The following is a 26,529-nucleotide window of genomic DNA, read 5'->3' on the forward strand; positions in this document are numbered from 1 at the left end:
GGCTGGAGTGCAGCAGCACAATCTTGGCTCACTGCAGCCTCCACCTCCTGGGTTCAAGCGATTCTCCTGCCTCAGCCTCCTGAGTAGCTGGGATTACAGGCGCTTGCCACCACGCCCAGCTAATTTTTTGTATTTTTAGTAGAGATGGGCTTCACCATGTTGACCAGGCTGGTCTCAAACTCCTGACCTCAGGTGATCCACCCACCTTGGCCTTCCAAAGCGCTGGGATTACAGGCGTGAGCCACCATGTTCGGCCGAGATGAAAGCTTTTAACAAACCAACCCACAGAATGGTTCTTTTGGATACCAAAGCAACACCTACCTGCACAATATTTTAGAGAATAAAGATGCCCCATTTTTTCTTGAAAGAGAATTAACAATTTATTTTTTTACTTTTATTTTAGTTTTGGGGGTACGTGTGAAGGTTTGTAATATAGGTAAACTCATGTCACAGAGGTTTGTTGTACAAATTATTTCATCACCCAGTAGTACCCAATAGTTATCTTTTCTACTCCTCTCCCTCTTACCACCTTTCACCCTCAAGCAGACCCTAGTGTCTGTTGTTTCCCTCTCTGTGTTCATAAGTTCTTATTATTTAGCTCCCACTTATAAGTAAAAACATGCAGTATTTGGTTTTCTGTTCCTACATTAGTTTGCTGAAGATAGTAGCCTCCAGCACTATCTATGTTCCTGCAAAAGACATGATCTTGTTGTTTTTTATGGCAATGTATTTCGTGGTTTACATATACCAAATTTTCTTTATCCAATCTGTCATTGATGGGCATTTAGGTGTAGCCCGTGTATTTGCTATTGTGAATAGTGCTGCAGTGAACATTTGCATGCATGTGTTGTTATGGTAGAATGATTTATATTCTTCTGGGTTTATATCCAGTAATGGGATTGCTGGGTCAAATGGTAGTTATGCTTTTAGCTTTTGAGGAATCATCATATTGCTTCCCACAATAGTTGAACTAATGTACACTCCCACTGATAGTTTATAATTGTTCCCTTTTCTCTGCCACCTTGCCAGCATCTGTTGTTTTTTGACATTTTAATATTAATAATAGCCATTTGACTGGTGAGATGATATCTCATTGTGGTTTTTGATTTGCATTTCTCTGATGATCAGTGATATTGAGCTTTTTTTGTATAGGCTTGTTGGCTGCATATATGTCTTCTTTTGAAAAGTATCTCTTCATGTTCTTTGCCCACTTTTTAATGGAGTTGTTTGGTTTTATCTTGTAAATTTGTTTAGCTCCTTATAGCTCGATGGTAGACCTTTGTCAGATGCATAGTTTGCAAATATTTTTCTCCCATTCTGTAGGTTGTCTGTTTACTCTGTTGATAGTTTCTTTTGCTGTGCAGAAGCGCTTAAGTTTAATTAGATCCCAGTTGTCCATTGTTCCCTTTGTTGTGATTGCTTTTGATGACTTTGTCATGAAATCTTTGCCCTTTCCTATGTGCAGCATAGTACTGCCTAGGTTGTCTTCCAGGGTTTTTATAGTTCTGGGTTTTACACTTGTCTTTAATCCATCTTGAGTTGGTTTTTGTATATGGTGTAAGGAAGGGGTCCAGCTTCATTCCTTTTTTTTTTTTCTTTTCTGAGATGGTATCTCGCTCTGTTGCCAGGTTGGAATGCAGTGGCATGATCTTGGCTCACTGCAACCTCCGACTCCCTGGTTCAAGTGATTCTTCTGCCTCAGTCCCCCGAGTAGCTGGGATTACAGGCATGTGCCACCATGCCCAGCTAATTTTCGTATTTTTAGTAGAGACGATGTTTTACCATGTTGGCCAGGATGGTCTCAAACTCCTGACCTCGTGATCCGCCCACCTTGGCCTCCCAAAGTGCTAGGATTGCAGGCGTGAGCCACCGCGCCCAGCCCAGCTTCAGTCTTCTTTAATGCCTATCAGAGAGTGAGAAGGTAGAGTCAAAGATGACTACTGGTTTTTGTTTTTGTTTTTTCTTTAAAAATTCCATATTAGTTCTTATTATGCTTATTCTTCTTTCACTTCATTGAACATATGGAAAATAGTTATTACAGCTTTTACTGTCCTTGTGTACTAATTTTGTCACCTGTGCCATTTCTGGACCTGTTTCTATTGGTTGTTTTTTCTCCTCACTATGGGTCATATTTTCCTGCTTCTTTGTATGCCTGGCAATTTTTTATTGAATGCCAGACATTAAAAAATTTTCCTTGTTGGGTACTGGGTATTTCTGGTTTCTATAAACATTACTCATTTTGGGATACAATTTTGTTATTTGGAGATGTGTGTGTGTGTGTGTGTGTGTGTGTGTGTGTGTGTTTAATGTTTGCTTTTGTATTTTCTTGGACAAGACCAGAACAACCTTTAGTCTAAAGATAATTTTTCCCCCATTCTGACTGAGTACTTTGCCTAATGCCTAACGTCTTACAGGTTTTTCCACTGTAGATTGTGGGAAAACAAACTATTCCCTGCCTTGTGTGGGCTTTGTAAGTTCTTCCTCCTCCTTCCCGGTGGTGGTTTTCCTCGCCTTGGGTATTTTCTCTCACAGATGTGCTGACTAGTCATCAGGTGGAAACTAGAGGGGAACCTTCTGCAGCTTTCATGATTCTCGCTTTCTGTGATGCTGTCTCCTCCTTATCCTCTGCCTTGGAGTTCCAGCTGTCTTTGCCTCCCCTTATTCTCAACTGTGTCTTCAAGACTCAGGGATTCCACCTGGGTCACCTCCTACCCGGCAATGCTGTGGCATGAAAACTCTCCAGGCAGTAAGGTGGGAAAATTTTAAGGGTCACCCTACTTTTTTCTCTTCTCTCAAATATTATTGTCCTTTACTCTGTCTTACCCAATTTCTAAAAACTCCTGTTTCATACCTTTTGTCCAGTTTTTTAGTTGCTTGAGGTGGGAGAATACATTCAGTCCCTATTAGTCCATCATGCCCCGACTCGTTTTTCAGCTAAGATGAAAATTTCTGTCAGCCTTTCACCCATTTTAGTGATGTTTTTAGGAGCTTTGGCAGTTGAGACTTACTCTCAAGTGAGGCTAATCAAAATAGTATATTATTCTAGCTTTGTTTTTTTGAATTGGTTAGGCCAAAAGAATAAGAATAAAGAATTCCAGTGTAGCTGTATAATTTGACTCATGCGTAAAGCTTAAAAACACCAAATATGTGGCCAGGCATGGTGGCTCACGCCTGCAATCCCAGCACTTTTGGAGGCCGAGGCAGGCAGATCACTTGAGGTCAGGAGTTGGAGATCAGCCTGGCCAACATGGTGAAACCCCGTCTCTACTAAAACTACAAATAAATTAGCTGGACGTGGTGGAGCACAGGTACTCGGGAGGCTGAGGCAGGAGAATAGCTTGAACTTGGGAGGCAGAGGTTGCAGTGAGCCGAGATTGTGCCACTGCACTCCAGCCTGGGTGACAGAGTGAGACTCTGTCTTAAAAAAAAGAAGAAAAACCCAAATATGCTTTGCTTTTCTAAATTATATATTCCCAGACCATGTTGCCTGGAGGGAATAATTGGCCACAAGGACTTTCAGATTGTCCACATCAAGGAGACATAGTAACTTGTTTAGATTAGTCACTAGGGAAGAGTTAAGGGGAATAATTGAATATATAGTTAATAAATGTTTATGATGAGTTATTCACGGGGAAAATATTGCTTCCAACTTAAACAGAATTTTGTAACTGAGGAAATTTGTCAAAAGTTAGGAGCAAAACTTACTTAAAAACTTTTAATAAACAAGCCTCAAATTATGAAATGTTAATGGGCATTTATTATAAACAGGCCAAGATTTAATAGAAGTTCTGCTATTTATTGTGTGTGACCTTAGGCAAAGAATGTGACCTTTCTTCCCCGCCGAGATGGAGTCTTGCTGTGTCGCCCAGGCTGGAGTGGAATGGAGTGGAGTGCAATGGTGCGATCTCGGCTCACTGCAACCTCCACCTCCTGGGTTCAAGCAATTCTCCTGCCTCAGCCTCCCAAGTAGCTGAGATTACAGGCATACACCACCACGCCTGGCTAATTTTTGAATTTTTAGTAGAGATGGGGTTTTACCATGTTGGCCAGGCTGCTCTCGAACTCCTGACCTCAGGCAATCCACCCTCCTCGGACTTCCAAAGTGCTGGATTACAGGCATAAGACACTGCGCCTGGCCTTGTTCGCACTTTCAAATCTTCCTACCTTTGCTTATTCTTTTTATTTATTTAAAATGAATTGCAGTGGCATGATCACAGCTCACTGCAACCTTGACCTCCTGGGTTCAAACTTTTCTTGTGCCCCGGCCTCCTGAGTAGCTGGGATTATACACATGTGCTACCATGCTTGGCTAATTTTTGTATTTTTAGTAGAAATGGGGTTTCGCCATGTTGGCCAGGCTGGTCTCGAGCTCCTGGCCTCAGGTAATCCACCCTCCTCAGGCTCCTCCCAAAGCCCTGGGATTATGCACATGAGCCTCCACGCTTGGCCTATTTTATTTCTGTTCTTTGTTCTTTCTTTGTTTTTCTTTTCCTTATGTCAGCTTCAACCTCACTTCTACCAAACACTTCCCAACACACTGTGGAAGTAAACTTCTTTAACGCTTTATTTAATGACTATATGAATATGACTCTTTTCACCTTTCTCTCTGAAAGAATTTTGGGTTGGGTTGTTAGTTATGAGAAGACAGAAAAATATTTAACACCTTTCAAGGGTTCAGATCTTTCAAGGAATTGAAACATCTCAGAAAATAATGAAAATGGATCAAATTCTTATGAGTCTAATGCTACACAGTTGTCTACTCTTATTATTCTGGTAGCTATTTACAGTTGAGACATTTTTTCTGCTTCTTTTTGAGATACCCCTTCTCCTACTTCAAATCTCCCCTGGTCTTTGGGTTTTTATTGATTTGTCTATACCACAGTGCCACTGTTCATCCACCCATGCCAGCATCTGTCCTATTCTTTCTTTCTTCCTCCCTTCCTTCTCTCCCTCCCTCCCTCCCTCTCTTGAAATCTTTATTGAGGTTTTATTCCATGCCAGGTTGTTTGACCAGCTACTGTTAAGGAGGAAACAGACTTGAGCCACTACCATGAATGAGCTTCCCACATTGTTATAATTAGATTAGGAAATCTAATCTCGACCTGACAAGGATTCTTGGTGTTTTATTCCTCTCTTTTTAAAAAAATCTGTGCCACATTTTCCTTTTCCTTAACAGTTTGCTTATGCCTTTTTCCATTCCTGTCCCATACATTTATGAATTCTCCTGGATATGTCAGTATTTCAGTTGCCAAGAAATGTCAATCAAATTTCTTTTATTCGTCAGGTATAGTCTGGGCATTTGAGGTTGAGTGGAGAACAAGATGAAACCTCTGCCCTCATGAAGTTTCCATTCTAGTGGGAGAGACAAATCTATTAAGAAATAGCTACAATTCTTTCTAATACAATGTTTTCTGACATAAACAATATGAAGGGCGGGAGTTTGTTGCTACTTTAACTAGTGTGATTAGATAAGGCCTTTCTGTGTAGGTGACATTAAAACTGAGGCCTAAGTAAAGAAAAGAAGGTAGACAGGTGAAGTTCTATGGGAAGAACATTCTGGGCAACAGGAACAACAAGCTTAGAGGCCCTATCAGAAGCATGTTGTGTTTGAGGGAAAGAAAAATGGCTTGTGTGGCTACAGTAGAGTGAAGTAGCACAGTGGCTGAACACGTAACTTCTAGCCCATGCTAAGGAGCCTGGGTGTTGTATTAATTTCCTGGGCTGCTTTAATGAATGACCACAAAGTGTATGGCTGGAAACAACAGAAATCTATTATCTTACAGTTCTGGAGGCTAGAAATTTAACATCATTGTGTCTTCAGGGCGACGTACCCTCTGCAGGCTCTAGGGAAGAATCCTTTTTTTCTCCTGGCCTCTGGTGCCTCCCAGTGATCCTTGGTGTTCTTGGCTTATAGATGCATCATTCCAGTCTCTTCTTTAGTTTTCACATGGTTTCTACAGCAGCCATTGGATTTACAGCCCATCCTAAATCTGTATGACCTTAATTAGGTACATCTAAAAAGACCGTATATCCAAATTATGTCATTGTATTAGACTTCTCCACAGAAACAGAACCACAGCAGAAGATAACAGAACCAGCAGAACATGATTTATTATGAGAAATTGGCTCAGTTTTGGAGGCTGACAAGTCCCAAGATCTATAATCAGCAAGCTAGAGACCCAAGAGAACCTATAGTATAACTCTAGTCTCAAGGCTGGCAGGTTTGAAACTCGTGAAGAGCTGATGTTTTTATTGTGTCTGAAAGCACAATAAAGAATTGATGTCCCAGGTCAAAGCCAGGCAAAAGGAATTCTCTCTTCTCTGGGAGAGAGTCAACCTTTTGTTCTTTTCAGACCTTCAACTGATTGGATAAGTCTCACCCATTTTAGGGAGGACAATCCAGTTTACTCAGCATATCAATATAAATGTTCAACTCATCTAAAAACATCATCACAGAAACACCCAGAATCATGTTTGACCAAATATCTGGGCACCCCGTGGCCCAGTGAAGTTGCAACATAAAATTGACCACCACAATCACACTCTGGGGTTCCTGGTAGACATAAACAGGGGGACATTGCTCAATCCATGACAGGTTATTATCTTAAAAGCCACTGGACTATGTTAAAAGGATTGGAGTTGTAGTTCTTACTTTAAAATGTTTATTTTGCCTTTGATATGAGGAACTGTCCATGAAGACGAGAGCAAGAATGAAATCAGAGGTAGAAGCCAGAAGGCTGAGATGAGAGTTGGTGACAACCTGACGTGGGCATAACAGAAGGTTGAATAATTGGTGTTGGAAGTGACGTAGCATTTTTCCCACCTGATGCTTTTATCAAGTTGTTGCTCCATTTTTACTTGATTTCTTCCAACAACTATATGCTTATTTCTCATTCAAATATATATATATATTGTGTGTGTGTGTGTGTGTGTGTGTGTGTGTGTGTGTGTGTGTGTGTGTGTTTGGTCGGCTATTAGTAATCTTATCTCCAAGGTACGTTTCTTTGGATTAAGATTTCAGGTTTTTAAAACACTACTGGAAGATCTGTGAATGAGCTTGTTTTGTGACCTTTGCAAGAAATTTACTTGTTCATGTGATTCTTGGCATGGTCCTTCTCCTTTTTACTCCCAAGAGAGAAAAGCATAACATGAAGGTGGGTAGCCAGGGATGTTGAACACAATTAGCGATTTGGAAGAATTTAAAAATATTCAATTTAAATTAGCCCTAGGGTCAGAACACACATTCTCACCTAGGGGTGGAGTACACATGTGTCCTGTCTGTACTCAGGGAGCTGTAACAGTAGCCATGGCCTCTCTCTGTGGATTTATAATGAATGGAGCACATCTATTTTAGATGGATAATCAATTTTGAAATCCCTTATTGTAAGTATGCTGTTAAAACAGAAATGTTAACTTCATGAGTTTAATGAGTAGCTTCGATGATAGCTTAGTGAAGAGATGGAAGGAAAGGCAAGTGGGGGGAAGTGAGAAAAGGAGAACAAGTGTTTAATGAATATCTACTTGCAGACTTGAATGTCAGCAGCAACGTTCTCCCTCCTGGAAAATGTCTTTCAACTGTGCATCCCATTATGTTCCTGCAGCCCGTGGTAGCATGAAGATTGAGACAAAGAGAGTGTTTCTAAGAAAGCTCTCCTTTACAATATAATGAGATGGAGGTGGGTAGTTTGCAGAGATTGCTGGAGCAGTGGTCAAATATGAAAAAAAAATCCAGCAGAATGAAAAGACCATGTTAAACAGGAGATGGCTTATAATGAGCCCAGAAATTGCATATCAGATAGCCAGCTGGCTAGCATTTCCTCATATCCCTGTGTTCTCATGCAAACTGCTAAAATGTTCTCCTACTCTATTTTCTCAGCCTCTTAATAGTTCTCATTTCTACCTACTGCATTGAAAATATGAATGAAATGTCAACTCTACCACTTGAAGAAATAAGAATGAAGCCCTTTTCAGCAGAAGTATTTGCCTAAACATGGATGGATATTATTTCAAATGCTTTTGAAACCAAGGAAACTTCTGTTTCTTTCTTTAAAAAAAGTCTTAACTTTCAAGTCTCAGTTTGACTCACAGCCTTTTCAGTATTCTGTGACCTCTTTTGCTATATAGTTTGGACAGACTTTGCTTGAAGTCTCCAAGCAAAAAAATGGAAGTCCTCCCTTCTTATTGGAAATTGATAGGGGAGGCTTGGCACGGCGCCTCATGCCTGTAATCCCAACACTTGGGAAGCCGACACAAGAGGATCACTTGAAGCCAGGAGTTTGAGACCAGCCTGGGCAACATAGTGAGATGCTATCTCTAGGAAAAAAAAAATAGCTGGGCACAGTATCGCATGTCTGTAGTCCAGCTACTCAGGAGGCTGAGGCAGGAGGATCACTTGAGCCCAGGAGCTTGAGGTTGCAGTGAGTCATGATCTTGATCATTAAGGAAGAGTCTTGTGAAATTGTTCAATAGTTAGGGTATTATCACCTGTCTACTTTCGTGGTTCTTTACCTTTTGGTGACTGTCTCTTCTTTGGTGACTGTGTCTTCTAAAATGAGAAAGCAGTACCAATCCCTAAATATACATCTGTCAATAACTTACAGCACATTTGAAACAATATTACTGCTGTTTCTAAACATTCCTTTTTTTTGTTTTTAGCATGATCTGTTGTTGCCTGTGTTCATATAATTTCTGTCTTGGAAAATTATTGAAGCTACCAAATATTTGCAGCTATATTTAGATATAGACTTTAGATTATAAATATATGACAGAGACTCTTTACTGGGCCTTTTGGATGCGGGACCTCAGGGATATATGATACGTGTTGTGAGCCTCAGCTAAAGTCTGACTTCCCTGTGGCTGGTAACTTCTGTTACCGATACTTTAATGGTGGGGTCCTGTTGGTGACCAGGTGTAATATCTCACTGAATACAAGGCCGTAGTCAGAATCTTGGGGTTGTAGGACTAGACAAGCAGAAGTCTCTTTATTTAATAGATGTCACTCCTGTTGAAATTCTCCAGCTATGACTGAAGGGAGTTGGCAAGTAGCCAAGAAAAATGTGGTGAAAAGGGTTTAAGAGGGGAGGAAATGTCAATGCCATGGACATTTGGCAAAGTCGATCACAAGAGGGTTTTTCTACACATGTGTTTTCTGCCGATCCTGAAATCAAAACTGAATACCATGCATCTTTTCCCTTAAAAAAAAAAAAAAAAGAGTACAGTGGGTTGGCACATGTGAATGGCTCCTGATACGAGACTCTGTATGCTTTCTAGCAAATGCTGAAACAAATTCCAGTGGACCTTTAATGTATATGGGGATCTTGTGTCTGTGTTCCCTCGTGTGTCTGTGTTTGTGTGTGCCCGTGTCTGGGGGAGGGGAGTTATAAGGCAGGGTGCTTAAATGCTTTGTTACATTATGTTAATTCCTCGGCAGTGCAATCAAATTCATGTCGTAATTAAAGCTGTCAGTTGGAAGGCAAGCCAATCGCCATGAAAACACAGCATAACAAATGAAGTGAAATGATTCTGCGTGTAGCTATACAATGCTTCGCCAGGCATGAAATTAAATAAGTAATTTGGTGTTGACATCAGAAATTGAAATGATACCCACTGTTCCCTCATTCAGTCAGACCTGCATAAACAATAGCCAGAACAAATATGCACAACAAAGCCCTCTTCTCCACCCAGCTCCCTGAGTAATGTACAATATATATGCAAAACGAGCATAACAGAGCTTTCCGAGACCTGAAGGATGTAATTTTCTTTGGTATACGATAAGATGATATGTATGTGGGGGTAGGGAAGTGGGTTTGGTGGGAGTACTTCTCTTTCTGGGATAAAATACATTTGCAGGAAGAGAAAGAAATGAAATAAACAAATCCCATGGTCTCTCTGAGTAATTCATCCTAAAATGAGTTCACTTCCCAGGGGCATGACTCCAAGCTGGTGGAGACCTAACTTGGCTTTTGCTTTCTTCTGCTGCTGCATGGAGGGCTGTGGGTGCTGGAAACAGGTGATGCTGTCATATGGCTAGTCACTGGTATGAGAAGTTGTCTCCATGACTACTGTGGATCTCCCTCCATACCATTTATGGGATTAAGAATGCAGCAGGATTTAAAAAAACTGAGTGCAGTGAGCAGGATCACACATCTATGGTGCTTCATTCCCCTGAGCTTGTGTGAAACGCTGAGATGAGGAAAGTTTTGCTTTGGGAGCTGCATTTAGGAATGCCTTGAAGCATACTGTTCTTGTTTGATGTAGATATAGTTACGGTACCATGTTTCCTCCTCAAAGAGCTTAGCATCAAGAAGAGTCACATCTGCTGTGTTTTTATAGATGTCAAATTCTCCTGAGCCATTTTTCTTATACATAATCCATCCATTCATTTATTTATACATTCATTCAATAAGTCCTTATTAAATGCATCCTGTTTGCAAGTCATTGTGTGAAGCTCTAAGAAGCAATGATGAAAAAGCTAGCTGGTTACTGCTATCTGAAGTTTCCAGAGTAGGGGGCAGGACATGTAGGCAGAAGAGCTAGCAGTGAACAGAGTAACTGTTGCATCAGGGCAGAGGTCATTTTGCTTCTGGGAAAGTATAATACCCAACCCAAGCTCATCAGGGAAGAAGCCTGGCTGGTGCAGGGATGCTTAGCTGAGACCTGCAGACCTATTCAGCATTTGCTTCATCTTCATTTCAAGCTTAATCACAAAGAGGAAGAGGATGCTAAAAATTAAATAATTTATAAAGACAGGTTTTAGGAGAAAAAAAGAAACAAAAATCAGAATCTCAGGCAAGTTTAAAATACGTTTTTTTGGGGGGCTTCTTTTCCCAAACAAGTGATGCCCTGCATTCCTTTCAGAATTAACATTTTTACATTCCCTGTGTGTCAGAACTATGACACCCTAAACTGGTATTTCTTGTGACTTAAACCCTTCAGAAAAATGGTGCTTTTCACTGCTCCTCTTGGCCCACACATTCTCTGCATTTTAGTCTACTAATTACGTTTACAAAATGTCTCATTTTTGAAAAGCCCTGTGTGTGTACTAACTGGTGCCTTTAGGGAATAAACTGGCAAGTAGGTCATACACTGGAAAAGTCATCCAAACCCACTGGGCTTTTTATTTTCAAGTCAGTCTGGGCTTTTTCCTCTTGCCTGCCCCTTTGCGGCCACAAAACTGAGTAGCTTGAGACCAGGGCATTGAATGTCAGCAAGTCAGGGAGGCAAGCTGATGCGTGTCTGTTTAGTCTCAGTGCAGGGCGAAATGCCATCATTAATTCATTACCCAGCTGCCTGTCAAATAAATTGGCAATTACATCCACCGCAGAAGCTTGGAATTCAGTAAATAGCACGTTAGCATCTCTGAGTTGTTGAGAGATGTAAAGGGGAAAATTAAGCAACACGGTGTTTGTATCAGTAGCAGATGACAAGGGGCAGCATACACTGGTGATGTGATGTGGTGATGAAAAGCCTGCAAAGGGCTGGTAATGAGCTGTGTGGATTGGAACGTGTTAAAAACCATTGCTGATTTTCCACTTTTGTCTTTATGCTTTATTGCAGAGTTCAGCTCCTTCCAGCTTGGGAACAGGCTACTTCGTAAGTCTATCTCAACTTCCACATATGTGCCTTGCATTGGCATTGATTTCCTTCTATAATGAATGCTCATTGGGATATGAAAAAAAATCTGAGAATTTCTCTCTCAGTCCTAAAGAGCAGACTGATTTCCATTCTTTATTAGGAATTGTTTTATTTTTAGAAGACATAGCCTGCTGGGCCCTAGGGATCTTAAGTAAGTCCGAGGTATATACCTGGTTCCTAACGCCCAGGACATTAAGCTCCTTACCTGGCCATGTAAGGAGATACAGGGAACCCTGATTAGCTCATGCCACCATTTCTCCACAGTTACTTTTTTAGTAAGAAGTGTCATGTGGGGGATGGAATTCAGATTATGCATTGAGATAACTGATTTCTTGAATAACATCTCTTCATATACAATGAGTTGCCTTTTTTGGTGGGGAGGACGGGGAATGGAGATGGTATTTTTTAATGAATGTTTTCCCTCACAGTCTGGGTAGTTTGCCTTTAGGTTTTTCTTTCAGCAATAATTAATATACTTATTTTTGCTAAAATGCAAAGTTTATTTCTGAACCTTATTCTCTGTCCTTTGGGAAAGATGGCAGTGGGGTGACCCTTCAGGGATTATCACAATATTGTGATAATCATGAATATAAAATTCATTCTCAAACAGCAGTTGTCACTTCATTATATTTATTTATAGTGAAATTCTCCTTTCTGGATTTAGTGACCCTTTTCAAGATACAAATGAAAAAGAGTGACAAATAAGCATTATTTGTACAATAGGATAACATGTCAATGTAAAAGTCTGTTGTGATGCTTAAAGGAACCTGATTGGTGTTCTGAGTGATGAACACTGATACAGTCATGCCTCAGTATTTTCTGAGAAAATAGTGAAATCATGAAAATCAAATAAAGTGGAAAATAATTACTAATTCACTTTAGTTGCTTTTAACTTTTCTCTCCAATGCTAATTACTCTGGTTTTCTTCTGCCCACGTATTTCTCTCAATACATTTACATTAAATTTATGGAAACCAGCATCATTTCATTAATAAATGAGTATTTTCCAAGCTTAGCAAAAGTGGCATTTTCTAGATGTTGACTTTTTTTTGGTCTTAATCTGTAATAGGAGAAAAAATATAAGGATGATTTGGACCTGCTTAATACAGTTAGCACACTTACCCTTGCTCCTACTTATTGTGGCTGAATATTCATGCTAACAGAAACAAGCAGGATACATTCAGTATCCTGCTTCAGCAGTCGAAATAACAGACGTAGCCCCATCTGGCATCTCTTCACACCAGGCTGGATGTAGGTTGAGATGCTGGAAGTAAAATCTGGAGACTGCGATATCTATTCTCCATCCAAAAGCTAAAGCCTCCCCCTTTGCTTTCTTCAGCAGAAAGAAGGCCGAAGCCACTACCTTAGTCCTTGATCACTTCTGTACTGAACATTCTAGTATATTTTTTTTTATTGTCAGTAGGATCACCCTGAAAGAAGAAAGTCATTTCTAGAAACATTGAGATTTTCATTATGCTTTTTGCAGTTATTTTTCTCTCTAGTTCCAAGAATGGTTATTTTTATTCTCTAATAATATATTCTTATGATTTAAAGAGTCTTTAATTACATGTCTATTAATAAAATGGCTTTTACAGAACATTGGATGAGTATAAAAGTTTTCTCTTATTTTGGTAAAATTGCTGGTAGACTTACTTTGCTTACATAAAAGTCTGTCGTATTATTAGCTTACATGGAGAAGATACATACCAGATGTATATTCAGCTTTCAACTATGACAAAAATGCCCTGCTAGGATGTGTTTCCAATAATGTGATTGTTATGTTATCAGAGTGCAAAATCCATTGATATTGTTGCCAAGTCCTCATGAAAAGTATCTTCTATTTCAACTTTCTTTCCAATAGTATCACATGTAATAATTTCAGATACTAACTTCCACACTGGTGAGTTTCATACTTCTAAGTGGAAATGATATGGGCACAACTTACATTAGTTCTTTGCCAACATATTATTTACACTGTGCTTTGTGATTTGTGCTGTCATAATAGCTTTTTACTTAAGCCTGTAAAGAAGGCTCAGTTTCAGGTAAGTGAAATGGTAATTTTTCAAGTCTATCCTTACTCCTCTTCAGCATGTCTTTGAAATGTGGATGGAGGGAAATCACCTGCAGAGTCCATGAGCTATTAGCGCAATTGAACCATAACATGAATTCTGGTGTAAGAAAGCTGAAGGCACTTCTAACAATCTAGAACCGTTTTCTTGAACACTTTCCCAAGCCCCAACTTCACAGACTTCCTTTGTTTCTATTTAGAGCTTTTGTCAACAGAGGTAAGATGCTGTTCATTGTGTTTGTTAATAAAATAGACACCTGAGTATATACATGTGCAGGTGTGTGTGCCTGCACACACACGCATACACACCCTTAGCCAAAACCAGTATATTTTACTTTCAGTTCTTTTATCTGTAGTGATACATTCAAGGGTTTAAAGGAGAAGCCTTTGTTTTTGATCTGGTTGTATTTGTTTATATCTCCTTGGTTTTGTGTTCCAAAGATGTCTGCTTAGGTCTGTCACTTTTCCAATCCGTTTAGAAGCAGAAGATTTGAGAAATGAGAACAGCAGCTAAAATCAGTATTTACATAAGCATATTGCAAAGAATTCTTAAAGTAGACAAAATAGAGAAGGATTGGAACAAACTTTCTACATTTTTGGGAGCTTTTGAATAATGTGGGTGTTATACACACAGAGAGACACACATATATATTCATTACATACTCATGCCCAGCTCATATTCTAAATATAAATGAAAGTATAGACTAGTTGGAATCGATTTGCTTTTTTTTTTTTCTTTTTTGGCAAGAGTACTAAAACTTGTTAGAGTGTGTGTAGGATTTTCTTTTTTTTTTTTTTGAACGTCAATGCAATGAACACATTTTCTTTTCAATTTAAACGTTTTAGGCTGTATTTTCTCCTTAAACATGTATTTGAGGTTTCAATTTGCATAGTGTATAATTAAGAACTTAGAGGCAGAATGATCTTTTAAGACTACTTGTATGACCTTGGTCCGGTTATTTTATGTCTCTGAGTCTATTTCCTTATCAATACCTACCTATTAGTGTTGCAAATATTAAATGAGATAAGATATTTTAATGAACACAGAATATCACTCTATACTACCAAATAATAAGTACTGCCTTCTGTTATTCACACAATCGTGTGTGATGGAGCAAAGTTGGTCTCATCAGGTGGCTGTGCAATGTTGTGCAAAGTAGGTTTTATAATTTGTACCTGTAGGATAGGAGTATTTTATTCTTATTATATTCTTCTTGTAGCTTTCTCAGGAGCACAGATTTTGTATTTGATCAGTTATTTACATTTTTTCTGTATGTGAACATAAAACAGGGTATTCATCCTCTGTGATTCTATATGAACATGACGATGTTGGAATGAACTGTTCTATTAGCTGTCCACATATTATGGTTGTTCTCTGTAATTTGTCAGTTAAAGTTACTTGTGTATTTTCTTCCTCAGAAGCATTTGAAGCACTTGGAGCTTTTAAAGACTGCTTAGCAGCTTTTAGGATTGGGCTGAGAGGGAAGGAACACCTGTTCAATATATTCCACTTTTATGAACTTGTATCACATTTGCTCCTTTCTGACAAGAAAAAGAAAAATTGATGCCCTAGCATATATGAACACAGTAACTGAAATCAGTAGAATGAAAAGACCAGTGAGAACATTTCGTGTTGGCCAGTGGTCTGGTATGTCATCACAGGAAAGATCTGGACTCATTCTTTATAGCACTTGACTCCATGTGGAGTTGGGAGCTACTTTTGGGGCAACTAACCAGCCAGGCAGAACTTGATTCCTGCTGTAAGGGAAGTACAGCCTTACTTTTTTCCAAGTGACATGTTCTGCCTTCTCTGGATAATTTTCAGCCCTCTTCCAAGTTTGAATCTAACTGTGTTAGAACCACAGCTTCAAATAGCTTGTATGCTGCTTTTGTAAACTCCAGTAATTTCTCTTAAGGATTCTCAACTAATAATTTTCATCTTCCTCAATTGGGTCACATCTAGTAATTGACATACTTTAAAGTTATCAGGGAAAACAACTCACTTCTACTCAGTGATTAAAACTGCCGCATTATGTAGTAAAGGGGAATTGTGTAGTGGTATACATCTTCAAACGGGATTTGTATAATTATTGTTTTCCTGTGCAGTTGAATTACTTAAGTTGTGTAGGTAGTGCTGGTAACAGGCAGTAGGTGCAAAATATTGACCTGTAGCTTTCCATCCAGGGTTATAAAGGTCATAGTGGGAATATTCTTTGCCCCTTTCTAAGTTTTTGACTATAAACCCTTGAAATATCTCCTGTTTTCCTTTGCTATAATTTTGTATAATTTCTTCTTTTTTCTTTTTGACAGGGTCTCACTGTGTCACCCAGGCCATAGTGCAGTGGTGTAGTCACAGCTCACTGCAGCCTCAGCCTTTCTGGGCTCGGGTGATCCTCCCACCTCAGCCTCCCCAGTATCTGGGAGTAAATGTGCATGCCACCACACCTGCCTAATTTTTGTATTTTTTGTAGAGATGGGGCTCTACCGTGTTGCCAAGGCTGGTCTTGAACTCCTGGGCTCAAGCTATCTACCCACCTTGGCCTCCCAAAGTGCTAAGATTACAGGCGTGAGCCACCATGCCTGGCTGTGTAACTTCTAAAACTGATTTGGTATTTTGTTTAACCATAGTTGCTTTTTAACCATTTTCCCATTTCCCCAGATAATACTCACCAGTGGTGCTTGCGGCTGCAACATTTATCTTGATATAACTGCCAGAAAATATCTTGCTTTTATTATTTTCCCATTGCTCTAGTATATTGACTTTGGAAACAAAAGACGTCATTCTACTCATAGCATTCTATTTTCAGTAGTGGTATTTCCATTTATAAAATATAGTAATTTTTATAAATGCCACCATGCCCAGCCACTTTTAAATATTTCTGACACATTGTATTCATTTATTTTCTGGGGGTGAATTCTTTTATTAGAACATTCAAATTAATAATTTTGTTTGGTTTGCAAGAAAACTGATGCCATCAAGGAAGATGAAAAGTTACTACACAAATTTCAACAAAGATTTCTATAATTTATAAATGAGGGCTGGGCACGGTGGCTCATGCCTATAATCCAGCATTTTGGGAGACTGAGGCGGGTGGATCACTTGAGGTCAGGAGTTCGAGACCAGCCTGGCCAACATGGTGAAACCCCATCTCTCTACCAAAAATGCCAAAATTAACTGGGCGTGGTGGCATGCACCTGTAATCCCAGCTGCTCGAGAGGCTGAGGCAGGAGAATCACTTGAACCTGGGAGGCAGAGGTTGCAGTGAGACAGGATGGCGCCATTGCACTCCAGCCTGGGTGACAAGAGCGAGAGCTCAAAAAAAAAAAAAAAAAAATTTATAAATGAGGTTGAAAATTCATTTTTTAATTTAATAATCCCAGTCTCAGATGCCCTTTCATTCTTTGAATTTGCATATCTCTATAATATTTCTCTTTCAAAATTTTCTGGTTGTCTTATATATAATACCTTGTATAAGCTGATCTAGCAGTGGCTAGATAGGATCAGATTCAGGTTTGGATTTTGGCAAGGATGCCTCATAGATCATGTTGTGTGCTTCAATTAGGAGCCACATATTTAGTTCTTTATTTTTATTAATGTTAACAGCCATTGATTAGACCCAGTGTTCGTTAGGAGCTGCAAAATGGTGATATTGCAGTTCCATCATTCTGTAAAGAGAAACATCTACCTTAACTACAGGTATTTGGTTATCCTGAGGTACAGTTAACACACTGTATTTAAATAAGAGGGTTTGAGCTCTCCAGAGAACCTATCACTATTTATAAGATTTCTTAGGGGTTTTAGTTTCAGAAGTACAGATACATCAACTTGGTGCTGACGGCAGCTCCATCCAAAGCAGAAGAAACTGTCTTCTTCCCCACTTGCCAGTACTTGCTGTGATGCTAGGAAAGGATTTTGTAATTCAAGTGTTCATTCATCACCTGTTAAGTACTTATATTTAAGATAAATAACATTAAGTATTTTAACACTTCCCCCCAAATAAAGACCCTAATCTTTGTATTTATTAGTAATTAACACTAGGTAAATTAATTTTTGGCCATTATTTATATATTGACAAAAATCTATTATAATGGAAATATTTTTGAAAATCTAAATTTTATCTAGAAATCCATGAAGGATATCCAGTTATTATTAGGGCATTTGGACTAATTGATAAGGAGTTGAGTTGGAAAACTACTCTCCAGATGGAGATTTCAATTCATTTTAACTCACAAGTATGACTTAAATATCTACTCTTAGTTCTTAAGTTGCATAACGTGTAAGCATGGCTCTCAAGTCAAAGATATGTAGCTGAATTTGAAGCAAAGCAAACTGATTGGTCTATGAGAAGTGTAAGTAGAGCACTTGGAAGTATAAAGGAGGGTCAGTTAAATGTAGCAGGCTTAAATTGTGCAGAGCTTGATGGATGTTTAGATAGTCAACAGGAAAGAAAGGGTGGAACAAGTTTGAGGCAGGGGGAGCAACAAAGACAAGAACACAGAGAAATTGCATAATAGTGTGGATTGAATTGACTGTATGATGTCTCTGGGAAAAGACGGGACTTAGATTGTCAGGGAATGTTGGTTGATTACAGGGAATGTGGGATAAAGCCAGGGAGGTAGTCGGGTGAGTGGGGAAGAGATGGTTTGTAGAGAAAGACGTCAAGTAAAGGATCAATGACTACAATACTCTTACTTGGAGTTAGTCCCCAGAAGAGGAGATTTGAATGTAGGAAAATGGTGAGTTTGGAAGTTAGAATACGTAGTTAGAAATTTAAGTGTGTATTTAAGTGTAACTTAAAATCTAGGACATTACCAATGCCTTTGAAGCTACCTGTGTACTGTGCAGAAACATTTGGGCAAACGAAAGTTGTTGCTCTCCCTTATGGTGAAACATTGTCACATTTTTAAAATGTAACCTTCAAAATACTACCCTTAACTGTGTTTTTTCCTCCTAGTAACAAAACCAGAATCTAAGGTGCATTCTGACAGACTCCTCCATGTGGCACAGATAAACTCTTTAATTTCAAGGGCCTTAGACAGAAAATATAATTGTATTTCCCATGTCTAATTCTTACCCTTTTTTGGTCATGTTTTTGATCTGTTAACATTTTAATTGAGGGAATAGGATCAGTGAGCCAGGAGCAGACACACCTTGACTAAATGAACAGTACAAGTTAAACTGTGGTGAGAGACATTTAAACATTTGTAGAATCTCTACAGCAGGATGACTTTTCCAGCACACTCTGTAGAAATTATCTTCTGCCTACACACTATGTTTAACTTCGGCTTCCTCATTCAGTACAAGGGAACTGAAATTTGACAAAAAATAATCAGGTGAGAAAAGATCAATTGGTGTTTCCAGTTGCAACCGATAATTTTAACCCTTTCATTTTCTCAACATTTAAATGAGGGAATAGGCTGGGTATTTTTAAACATTTGCTGTCTACAGGAATCTTTAACATTGCTGTTGCAAACTCTTTAAGGAGATAAGCGGAAAACTTAGGTGCTACTGATGGATGTGGGGAAATAGCCCTCAGCCATTATCTCTCTGTCCTCCTAACCCCCATCTCTGGCCCCTCAGATTTAGAGGGAAAAAATGATTTTGGAGAACAAAGATTTAATGAGCCACTAGGCAAGAGAGTGGCTAAAGGACCTTAATTTCTAATATTTCAAAATTTATGATTCCAGCTGCCTTACAACTAGATGTCTGCCATGTGCAACCATTGCTTGTTGCTGGCCTCACTGCCTTTCTTTGCTGTCCTTTGAGCCACAGGAATGCAAGGCCATAGTGCTGCTTAGTGAACACTGTTCTTCACTGTCAACATTGAAAGGAGTCCTGATTTCAATGGAGTGGCCGAGTCTGCTTTTGTTTGAAAGTAATGTATTTTAAAATTCATTATGAACAATAATGCAATTATTCATAATGAATAATGTTTTATATTTGCATCATTCATTTAGGGCTAGTACATAGAGATACTGAAGCTGTTGGCTTAGCCTGTTCCATAGCTAGTAGATTGATCATAGAGATGAAGCGGTAAAGGCTTTAGCACAGTGCATTGACAGTCCCAGAGGGAATGGACAGGTCATTGCCATGGAATTCTGAAAATAATTTTATCTTCATTTTCATCTTTTTTTCTGATATTGGCTTTAAGGAAGGTTGTCTTATCCTTGTTGGAGATTTCCACATTACAGAAATTTGTTGCATTTGTTGATACAAGCTATGTAAAATGACCCACAGGCAATGTCAATTCCGGAGGTTTACTCTGATTACCCACACAACCCTTATTTTGATAGATTTAACTAGCCTGGAGTTTTATTGACTATCACTCAGAATCTTTCAGATCAGAGAACTCACTCCTTTGCTTAACTACTTAAAAAATATTTTTGCTGAAATTGTAAATTAGATGCCTCACAATCCATTGCATAAGAAACTTATAGCTTGGTGAAACACCAAGAGTATCATTTGAAAAAAGAGGTTAAAAAACACAACTGGGGCTTGTTAAAGAGGAAAAGTGGTATTTTAACTCCAAGTGTCACATTTTCCTATAGTCAGCTCTAGCAGTAAACAAGAGTTATTGGAGGCTTAGATAGTTTGAGACACTTCACTTATCTCCCAGTACTTGACTTCAGAAGCCAAACATTTCAAATGTGTTTTGCTCAGGTAAAAATGTTTATCCATTTAAAATACAATGTCATTTTAACAAAAGCACCCAGGTGACAAGCTGTTTAGATATAGCACAGTTGATAAACTGTCAGATCCTGTACACATACACTTGAAAGGACCAGCGCAGTAACACAAGGATTGGCATTATAAATCACTGTTAACAAACCTTAATTTGCTTAGTAGGCTAATGAATGATCTCCAATTTTTCTTCAGTAATTAGCTTCGCTAACAGCCATGTCAAAGGGACCTTCCTTATACTGTATTTAATCTCTGCTCTGAAATCTTTGGTGTCTAGTTTGCAGGATGAATAAAAACAAACAAAAAACATTTCGGTCTCCATTGGCGACTCCCTGGTAATAAATCCAGATGTAGGGATTGTGGCTGTTTTCAAGTAGAAACATTGCCAAAGGTGATGACTGTCTATTAGGGCTTATAAACTGTAATATAATCACAGATTTGGAATGGAGTGGTGAAGCCAGATAATTGCAGTGTTTCCTGTCTAAATGTGCTGCTGTGCGTAGTGGCCTCTGATTTTAAGGAGCTGTTAAAAATGCAGCAAGGCATAACAGCTGTGGTTCCTAGAATACTCCTAATATTTCATATGTTCATCACATCTCATAAAATCTTGCCCAGACCAACAAATGACTACTTATCTGTACAGCTGGACTGTCTTAGAAGGAAATTAGAGAAAGTGTGAATCATGTAGGTTAGCATTACAGAGACCCACCAAGAGCTCACCCAAGCCCGTGCTGTGCCATATTTCTCTTACTGCTCCTCAGAGTTCTCCCTTTCCATTTTTAGTCCCTAAAGAGAACATTTGCCTCTTACCGTTGTGAGCAGATCTTATCAATAACTTACTTTTTCCTACCTTTGTGGAAAATAGACTCAACTTTGCCAAGAGAACTTAGGGTTCTGGGGCAGAGAAATTCAGGCGAAGTTAATATCTCAACCCAAAATCAAAAAGAGACAACAAATTTAGTTCTCTTAGAATTTTTTAAAATTAATTTTTAAAATAACTTTGCAATAGAACTAGCTCTGTGATATGAAAACCTGGTTTTTCTGGGAGGAACATTAGTACTAGGACATTCTGGGAAGCAAAGGAAGCTAGTGAACCCAAAATGTTCTTTTAATCAGATATTAAACAGCTAAGCATCATGACCAAATGGAAGCCTTAAACTGCATTTGTACAGAGGCATAATAGAGTCACAAGTTGTTTTCGCCTAATTGTTTCTAAATTGCCCACTTTACTAATTTGGTAATTACAGTAGACCTATTATTTTGGTTTTACATAGGTCCGGAGTTACAGAACCTCTAGGTCAGAAGGGACTTCAGAAATCACCTTACCCAATCACCAATCTGAGACATAACTCAAAAAGTTATGTATTATTAGAGTAGGCTGACAATTTGGACTGTGACCTTGCTCATCCTGGATCCTGTCCTTCAGTTGTTATAGTTGAAAGTCACATTAATTTTTCTGCCATGCCACAGTGTTTTCTTGATGTCGGTGACTGTTTTCATATGTGATACTGTTACATCTTTTTTATCAAAAAGTCTAATGGATTCTGTCTTAAGAAGGAGCCTTTATTGAAAAATCTCTGTTGAAGTTTGTCATGGTATACTTAGTATACTTGGCTTATTACTTTAACTTATGTAGATTCTGTCATGTCATATATTGTTGTTGCTTTTAGTTCCACACTGGTGAAGATCATCAAGTGCTACAACTGTCTTTGTGGCGGTTAAATTTCAGTGCTACTAGATTTTACTCATTGCTCTTCTTGTAATGCCCCACGATTTGATATACGCTGGCTGAGTATTACAAGTCCTGTGTATTTCTTTCCATTGGTGATTCTTATCTGGAGCTTTAACAGAAATCAGACATTGTTCCTCTGTTTTGGTTATTTATAGATACATCTGGAAAGAGTTTTGAGACAACCTGTGGGCATACTTAACATACTGTACCTTTTTTCTTTGTAGCTATCCTGTACAACTGCTTTAAAAAAATTAGCTGGACATGGAGAAGTGTGGAAACCATTGTTCTGTTACACAATGGCAAAATAATTGACCATTAAAATATACCTGTGATAGACTTAGTTGTGATGTGGATGCATTCATGGTAAGCCTCTCTGAGTTATTCTAATGTATGTGAACAAGCAGTATTATGTAAAAATAGAGGAAAGGATATGCTATAAAAGAAATACAGTTTGATACAGTATTTATGTTTTAACAGATATGCTTGAGTACTTTAAATAGATAAATGAAAAAACTTTCTATTATTTGTAGTAGGTCTATGTTATACACAGTAGTGTCCTGAGAAATTCTTGAGTTGTGACATAAATATAAATTTTGAATACAGAAGGGATAAGTTCATTTTAGAAATTACTGCAAATTTTGAATTGGTAGAGCCATCAAATTTGTAAAGCTTGGGTCACATTTACTTCTGTGCATTGAGTGTCATTACATTCTGTTTTCTTTAATTTTCAAACAAAGGGTCGTACCACGCTTCTCTTTGAAGAGGCCTTTTGGTTTCAGCACATCTATGGGTACGTTGTTAACACTGTCATACCTCCAGTTAAGGAATGGTTTAGAGACTGCTTTTTCAAGTCAAGGTGCCAATTATTTCCTGCCTAAGCACTATTTTAGTGAACTCACTTTAGTCTAAAATCACTTGTTATTTATCTCAGAATGTTATTCAACAAGGATAAAATCAATGCAAAGCCAGCTATTTATGTAAATCTTATAAAAGTTTGATTTTCTTTAGATTTTTGTGACTAACAGCATCTCAGTCTTCCTTGGACAGGGGAGTGGTTAGAGTTTGGGTTCCCTAATTCTCTCATCTTACAGCCTAAGCTAAGCCTCAATGGTTGATACTGAAGTTTTGTGACCCTCGTTCAATGTTCAGAATCTATTATTTTAGTACTTTTAGTGCGGAAAAAAAATTCTGCTTTACTTCTTTTCCTGCTGTGATGTGTACATTGTGTTATTTTCTACTGGGTGTGATTTTTGTTATCTTTTTCAGCTTCATTGACCATAATTTTACTTATTTTAATTAACATGGATCTTATTAACAGTTTTCTCTCCTGTACGTTTGTGTTTGTGACATACTCTTCACTACATACTTGAATTAAGTAATTTTATTATTTTTCATCTTTCAGCAATATGCTTATTCTTGGTTCATTTACTGTTTTGAAGCAATGGAATTACTTACATATTTTTATTTTTCCTTTTCTCTCATCTTCTGTTTTCCAACCTCTACCTCCATTTGGTCCTATAACATGATAAAAGTGCAAACATGAGCCTGAATAATAAAGGATTGCTTCACTGATTGCTAAACATATATTATAGTGCTTTAAAACTCATTTCAGGTCATCGTGGTGGCAATTAGTTTGATTACAAGCATTTAAGCTGTCACATAGAAAGCCTTCCACTTTCCTAGGGCTTAGTTTCAAATCATGAAAACTGAATGCTCTATACTTATCTATGTACACAGCTCAATTTTATTATTTTGGAAGAAAGCTATGCCTGTTACAAAGATCACTCGTAATTTCAGAACCTGGTTAAAGCCAGTGTGCAATTTTGGAGCAGAGACACAATTTTATTAAAAAATTTAAAATATGCATGTGTACATATATGTAGGTAGGGACTATCAAAAAAGATGTCAAAACCATCTATTTATTCTCATTTTTGGATACAGTACACATTACCAAGTTGTTACAATGTGGTTATTTAAATATCATTTGGGCCAGGCACAGTGGTGCATGCTTATAGTCCCAGCTGCTTGGGAGGCTGAGTTGGGAAGATCATTTGAGCCCAGGAGATCAGTGTTGGAGTGTGCTATAATCATGCCTGTAAACAGCCACTGTACTCCCATCTAGGCAATATCTCTTAAAAAAAAAAAAAAAAGTAAAATCATGACTCTCATACATTATACAATCTACATGTTTAAACATTTTATTTAATAATGACGGAAGTAGGCAGATGTTATAACTTTTTCAAAGGTAAACCAAAAGAAAATCCGCAGTTATAGATGAGGAATATTGAAATGAGTGTGTAGATGGAGGCAGAACTGGCTTCAAGGAAGTCAGCTGAGTCTCTACCTCACATGACAGAGTTTACATGATGTTAGAGAATATTTCTTTTGCATTGTTATCACTTACCTACAACTTCCAGACTTGTAAAATAGTTTCCATGGAATCAGAAATTAATTATGCTGGAGAGTGTGCTATAGACGATGCCTAGTGTTTCCTTGAAGCACATGTTTTCCTATTTGATGAAAAATAGTCTTAAAGGAAGGGTTGTTTATTTAAATTTGGCCTGATCATTTACACGGGTGTACCAAGAATGTTAATTGAGCATATAAGCCTTTTAAACTTTGCTTTCTCCGATGTTTTTACAAAATAAATCTCCTATTGCACTTTTAAAAGTATTATTTGCTGTCCTAAGGGTGGAAAGCCAAACCCAAGAATCACGGAAAGGATCACTGAAAGGAGTGATCAAGCATGATCACTGAATGGCACTCTAGAAGTCTTCACTCAGCCCACTGGTCTTTCTGTCACCGGCAGTACCTGTAAATTTGGGTGAATTTCTTTCTTCTTGATGTTCCCAAAATATCCCAAAGTACCCTATCAAGAAGTGATCTCTCTTTCCATCTGTGTGGCTGGATTCTGTAAACCAGCTACCAGGCTAGTTTTTCTGGGAGGATTGGTACTTTATAGAGATAAAGTCACCTTTAATTCCCTGTAAGTGTTTAATCATATCTGATTAAATGAGCATTATTCACAAATAGGACATTCCAGACAAGATCTTCAAGATTTTTCATACTCATCTTGGTAAATAGGAAGGCCAATTTTTACTGAACCCATGTAAATAACTGTGTTGCTATGAAAAGTAAGAAGACTTAGAGTTTTTGGATTCTGGGGTGTCAGAATAAGATTCCATTTTAAAACACTTCATTTCAGTGTATAAAATCAGAATTGTTATGAGTTATAAATAGCTTAAGAAAAAAGAGAGCTTCCTTATATTCTCAGATAATAGAACACTGACATAAGACCAACAATACTCAAAACAATCATCCTTCATCATTTCATTGAGTCCTGTTTAATTAATTCTTGCTGTACTGAATCTTGGCTTATTAATCTCATCAACTCATCTCATGAATTTCTTGACTGAAAGAAGTTCTGGAAATCTTGACTCACCCACTGGTCTGGTCAAAGTTATTTAAGCAATGACATCAGAAACCTGTACCCAAGAGTCTATTCTTTGAAGTCTTAATTATTTTAAGTACCTGGTGCAGTTTTTTTTTTTTTATTGTGGGTGCTCTGAGGTTGTCTTTCTTATTTGAAAACCAGAACTCTGTTCTACCGTGTTACTGAATGCATAACTTTCAAGGAAACATAAAAGTAAAACAAAAAACGGTGTAAGTGACAGACTTTAAATGGCTGTGGTTAATTTTCACTTACAACTTTTAAAAGTGAAAAATCTGATGAGAATTTATAACAAAAATAATGTAATGTATTTGATTATTTCTGTGGCATGTAAAACAAAGCTAGTAAAGAATGTTTTACACAAAACTATAAGCAAATGAGCTCATAGAAACTATGAAGATTTTAACATATTTCATTACTTTTCAGACTCAGGTATTACAAAGCAAGGTAAATAAAATTCACTTTCCATGTTCTGTTCTCATTATGTTCTTTCATATTTTGGAACAAAATAATACTTTACTTCAAGACTATTCATAGGGTGTTCCATGAGGTCAGAACTACTTCCATAGTATTTCTAAGATGTTATTACCATGCACTATGCTCATTATTGCTAGTTTGAAATGAATCAGCAAGTCAGCATTTTAAATTTTTTTAAGTTCCAATTTTTAATGTTGTAAATATCAATAGTTATAACCCACACACACTCTCATAGAAACAAAATAAGCTCATTGAGGTCCTCAATAAGTTTTAGGAGATAACTGTAAGCTGTTTGGAGACCAAAAATCTTCAGAAACATTGCATTAGGACACAGGTGTTCTTTTCCTTGAAAAACGGCAGCATACACATAATTATATTTCTTAGAAACTGTTGCTTCTAGATATGATGTCAACTTCTTGCATTAGTTTTAATTTTTAACCAAATTAACTAACTTCTATTTCACATAAAAAAACTGGGGGATAGTTA

The 26,529-nt window shown here is 38.0% G+C and overlaps 1 protein-coding gene across 23 annotated transcripts in view; it reads left to right on the plus strand.

Moving 5' to 3' along the window:
• AUTS2 (activator of transcription and developmental regulator AUTS2) overlaps positions 1 to 26,529 on the plus strand; it is a 1,182,725-nt gene that overhangs the window by 516,249 nt on the left and 639,947 nt on the right. For all 23 annotated transcript variants that reach the window (XM_519135.8, XM_003318491.6, XM_003318492.7 and 20 more), the window contains one exon: positions 11,557 to 11,592. In XM_519135.8, the coding sequence (XP_519135.4) occupies positions 11,557 to 11,592 (36 nt within the window). The remainder of the gene's footprint in view (positions 1 to 11,556; positions 11,593 to 26,529) is intronic.

This window comes from Pan troglodytes, chromosome 6, assembly GCF_028858775.2.
Source record: "Pan troglodytes isolate AG18354 chromosome 6, NHGRI_mPanTro3-v2.0_pri, whole genome shotgun sequence".
NCBI classification, from domain to species: domain Eukaryota; kingdom Metazoa; phylum Chordata; class Mammalia; order Primates; family Hominidae; genus Pan; species Pan troglodytes.